This window comes from Gekko japonicus, unplaced genomic scaffold (genome assembly GCF_001447785.1).
Source record: "Gekko japonicus isolate JY-2015 unplaced genomic scaffold, Gekko_japonicus_V1.1 scaffold409, whole genome shotgun sequence".
Classification (NCBI taxonomy): domain Eukaryota; kingdom Metazoa; phylum Chordata; class Lepidosauria; order Squamata; family Gekkonidae; genus Gekko; species Gekko japonicus.
This window is the reverse complement of record NW_015161963.1, coordinates 680,268-685,191: the sequence shown is the minus strand read 5'-3', so window position 1 is coordinate 685,191 and position 4,924 is coordinate 680,268. Positions and strand designations below refer to the sequence as shown.

The following is a 4,924-nucleotide window of genomic DNA, read 5'->3' as shown; positions in this document are numbered from 1 at the left end:
CCGGTGGGGCCGTGCCCCCCCTGTCCCCCCCCCGGATCCGAAGCGAGGCCTGGCGGCTTGCAGCCGTCGTGCCTTGCCTGCCCCCCGCCGCTGCCGCACCGAAGCGAGGCTCCAGCAGCTTGTAGCTGCCGGGCCTCGCCAGTCCCCGCCTGTCCGCCAGCCAGCCAAGCCTTCTGCTGCGCTCCTGTCCCCTGTGGCAGTGGCGGCGAGGCAGTTCACAGAGCGTTCCCTGCGCATGCACAGGGGACACTCTGTTACTTTTGGGGGGATTTAAATATTCCCCCCGATATTTTCCCCCCCTTTTCAGATTTTTGTGCACACCTGGGGACTGCCCCAAGTGTGCACGAAAATCTCCCTCCCCCCCAGGTGCCCCAGATGCGCGGATTTAGGTATCCGCACGCAGGGGGCACCTTTCACTATTAGATATATAGATGTTGCTTATATGGCTTATGGAGTGGGGGGGCACTCAGCAGCCTTCTGGACTCTAGAGAAGGAAATCAGGAGGTAGGAAGAACAGCCCGGGCTGGTATACATTACCCGAACGCTGAAATTCTGGCATCTTGTCTGTGTCCCAACAGAGATTCCTTTCTCTATTAGCCAGTTGTTGCTAGTTTCCAAGGCCTGCAGATGGAACAGGAATCTCCCTGCAGCCTTGCAGATTGATTGCTCTGGTCTCCAGCAGCCACATGTAACAAGTGTAGTTTTTGGTGCTCTTTTTGTCACCCTCAGATTAAGGCAATCACGTTGGGGTAGCCTAGGCAAGCTTGCTTTAGGTCATGCTGGCTCCTCTTCTGCCCCTGTCCGGCACCAGCAACAAGGAGGGTGTTCAGCTCCTCAGCAGAAGAAAGCCCTCGTTGTCTCCTAAAATGGCCACTGCTGTTGAAGACAGCCTCTATCTATAACACTGCTGTTCTTCTCCAAAAAGTGTTAGAATATAGGGAAGAACAGTGAAAGAATTACAGAAAGTATATAGAAGTAGTTAATAGAAAATATAGGAGGTTGATAGATAGAGTGCCTGAAGAACTATGGACAGACGTTCGTGACATTGTACAGGAGACAGCAATCACCACCATCCCAAAGAAAAAGAAATGCAAGAAAGCAAAGTGGCTTTCTGATGAGGCTTTACAAATAGCAGAGGAAAGAAGGAAAGCGAAAGGCAAAGGCGAAAAGGAAAGATTTACCCAACTGAACGCAGATTTCCAGAGAACAGCAAGGAGAGATAAGGAGGCCTTCCTGAATGAACAGTGCAAAGTAATAGAAGAAAACAATAGAATGGGAAGGACTAGAGATCTCTTCAAGAAAATTGGAGAAATCAAGGGAGCGTTCCATGCAAAGCTGGCCATGATAAAGGACAAAAACGGTAGGGACCTAACAGAAGCAGAAGAGATTAGGAAAAGATGGCAAGAATACACAGAAGAACTATACAAGAAAGACCTCGATGTCCTTGACAACCACGACGGTATAATCACTGACCTCGAGCCAGACATCCTGGAATGTGAAGTTAAATGGGCCTTAGAAAGCATTACTAACAACAAAGCTAGTGGAGGTGATGGTATTCCAGCTGAGCTATTCAAAGTCTTAGAAGATGATGCTGTTAAAGTGCTGCACTCCATTTGCCAGCAAATTTGGAAAACGCAACAGTGGCCACAGGATTGGAAAAGATCAGTATACATTCCAATCCCAAAGAAGGGCAATGCCAAGGAATGTTCAAACTATCGCACAATTGCACTCATATCACACGCTAGCAAGGTCATGCTCAAGATCCTACAAGCTAGGCTTCAACAGTACGTGGATAGAGAACTACCAGAAGTACAAGCTGGGTTTCGAAGAGGTAGAGGAACTAGAGATCAAATTGCCAACATTCGCTGGATTATGGAGAAAGCAAGAGAGTACCAGAAAAATATCTACTTCTGCTTCATTGACTATGCTAAAGCCTTTGACTGTGTGGATCACAACAAACTATGGCAGGTCCTTAAAGAGATGGGAGTACCAGACCACCTCACATGTCTCTTGAGAAACCTGTATAAGGGCCAAGAAGCGACAGTTAGAACCGGATATGGAACAACTGATTGGTTCAGCATAGGAAAAGGAGTACGACAAGGATGTATACTGTCACCTTGCTTATTTAATATATATGCAGAGTACATCATGCGAAATGCTGGCCTGGATGAATCACAAGCGGGAATTAAGATTGCTGGGGAAAAGATCAACAACCTCAGATATGCAGACGATACCACTCTAATGGCAGAAAGTGAAGAGGACCTAAAGAGCCTCTTGCTCAGGGTAAAAGAGGAGAGCGCAAAAGTGGGCTTGAAGCTCAACATCAAAAAAACTAAGATCATGGCATCCGGCCCCATCACTCCTTGGCAAATAGAAGGGGAAGTCGTGGAAGTAGTGACAGACTTCACGTTCCTGGGATCCCAGATCACCGCAGACTGTGACTGCAGCCATGAAATTAAAAGACGCCTGCTCCTTGGGAGGAAAGCGATGGCGAACCTCAACAGCATGATAAAAAGTAGAGACATCACCCTGCCAACAAAAGTCCGCATGGTCAAAGCAATGGTATTCCCAGTAGTCATGTATGGCTGTGAGAGTTGGACTATAAGGAAGGCCGAGCGCCGAAGAGTAGATTCTTTTGAACTATGGTGCTGGAGAAGACTCTTGAGAGTCCCTTGGACTGCAAGAAGATCAAATCAGTCAATCCTAAAAGAAATCAACCCTGACTGTTCCCTGGAAGGCCAGATAATGAAACTGAAGCTCAAATACTTTGGCCACCAAATGAGAAGGGAGCACTCACCGGAGAAGACCCTGATGCTTGGAAAGATTGAAGGTCAAAGAAGACAGGGACGGCAAAGGATGAGATGGTTAGACAGTGTCAAAGATGCAACGAACATGAAATTGAGCCAACTTCAGAGGACGGCGGAAGACAGGAAGGCCTGGCGGGAGCTGGTCCATGGGGTCGCGAAGAGTCGGACTCGACTGTGCGACTGAACAACAACAACAAACTAGGAGGTTGAATAAGGAATTTAGAGTTTTAAAGATTAGATGAACGCAAAGCTGCTCTCCCTGTTGAGGCAGGAAAAGAACTGAAGAGGGCGACTCCCACAGGCAAGAGACAGGAAGTTTAAAAAAAATGTTCCTGCCTCCCTGATTGGACAGTGGGAATCACCCAGCAAGATGTCTTCCGCCTCAAAGGAAGAACTGAAGATACTGAGGACTACGACCATAATTCTTTCACCGTCCCTGTCATTTTTAGTGGTGCTAGTGAAGGAAAATTTCCTATGGGCTGACATACTTCACTCTCTGCCACCATGCAACACGCTCTAAATTCAACCACATCGTGATCTATCAGATCTATGTTTCCTCAGTGGAGAAACAAATATAAATACCTCAGCCAGATCACCCATCTCCTGCATACCTTTTGGGCTGGCTGCATCATCAAAACTGCCTTGTCATTTGTATGGTTGTTGCTACTACAATGAATTCAAAATCCACCAAGATTTTTTTTTTAAATCCCCTTTATCTCTACCTCTGTCATGTTGGAAGGTTTTTCAAATGCAAGCTGAAAAAGAATCTTTGAAACACTGACCCACTACAGACCACCAAAAAACAAAAGCCATTTTCAAATAATTTATTAGGAATTTTAAACTGAAAATCTGGAAAAAGGGGGTTACAGGTATGGAGAGAATAAACATTGATGTGTAATAAAACTGGCTTAATAAAAACCACAGCTTTATTTTCTTAAAAACACGCACGCGCACACACACACAGCCACTCCCCAACCACAGCTCCAATTCTAGGCAGCAGCCAAGAGGGCTGGAATGCAAATTCCAGACCTCAGCAGTACGGCCAATACAGGTTGGGAGACGGGCACAGAAGCAGCTCAGCATAAGTACCGAGGAGGAGGCAGAGTGCCATCCGCAGCCTCCAAAGTTGAAGACGAGAGAATAAAAATAAAACCCAATCGATTGCTGCTGCTCTTTTAATTTCATTTGTTTTAAAAAAACAGACACACAAGACTCGTCTCAGTAACAAAAATTATTGCTTTGTGTTTCCAGTACTATTTAGCTAAGTACCCCCCTTTCTTCCCACCCTACCCCAAAAAGAGAACTCTCCCAATATTTTTCAAGCTGCTTAGGGTTGGGGGCCTGTAATACTTGAGATTCATGGACAAGAGAGCAATTCTAAGGGGAGAAGTAGAAAAAGGGAAAGGATGGGGGGGGGGTTCTTAAGAGAGCTGAAACCATTCTGCTGGAGTCATCCTTACTCATGGGATGGGAATTCAGGTGCCAGTTTTTATACCATCCAAATCCAACAGGAAAGCTGGATTGTACCACTTCAGACTGTAAAGGCGGCGGGGGGGGGGGGCACTCTCCATGATATTTGCACTGCAATATGAAAACCAAATGCTAGTATTTCAGGGAGAAGACTAGCCTGCATATTTAATGCTGGTTTTCAGAATATGAATTTTAGCTGACAGTGCATTCAGACATGCACACCACTCTGGCAGCTCCAAATGGTACAGTCCACAACTTTTTGATGCGGCTTTTGAATCACTTCTTCATTTTTTCATCTCTCAATACAGCCATTGGTCAAATGAGTGCTGCCAATTTTTGTAATGCTCCCAAAACCCCTTATCACCAAAACTAAAGGGAAACATATTTGGCCAGAAAAGAAATGGGGTACTCACCATGGGTTGTGAAGACCCATTGTGGTTTTCAACCCTTGCTGTTGCCAGCCTAAGAAGGGGAGGACAGTGGGGGGCCCACCCTCCTTTTTCTCTTGCTCAAAGGGGCAACGTTGGGGAGGGGGAGGAAAGGTGTTCTTTATTTTAAAATTTAAGATGAAGTTATGTTATTTTCCCTGGGAGTAAGTGTCAAGCTGCATCTTAATAAAACGCTCAGTCGCTCCCCTTAAGCAAGGT

General features: G+C 46.1%; 1 protein-coding gene across 1 annotated transcript in view; it reads right to left on the bottom strand.

The window, feature by feature from the left end:
- Positions 1-4,710, bottom strand: part of PLA2G1B (phospholipase A2 group IB) — a 15,482-nt gene extending 10,772 nt beyond the window's left edge. The window contains exon 1 of the mRNA XM_015429583.1: positions 4,691-4,710. Within this exon, the coding sequence (XP_015285069.1) occupies positions 4,691-4,710 (20 nt within the window). The remainder of the gene's footprint in view (positions 1-4,690) is intronic.
- Positions 4,711-4,924: the final 214 nt, after the last annotated feature.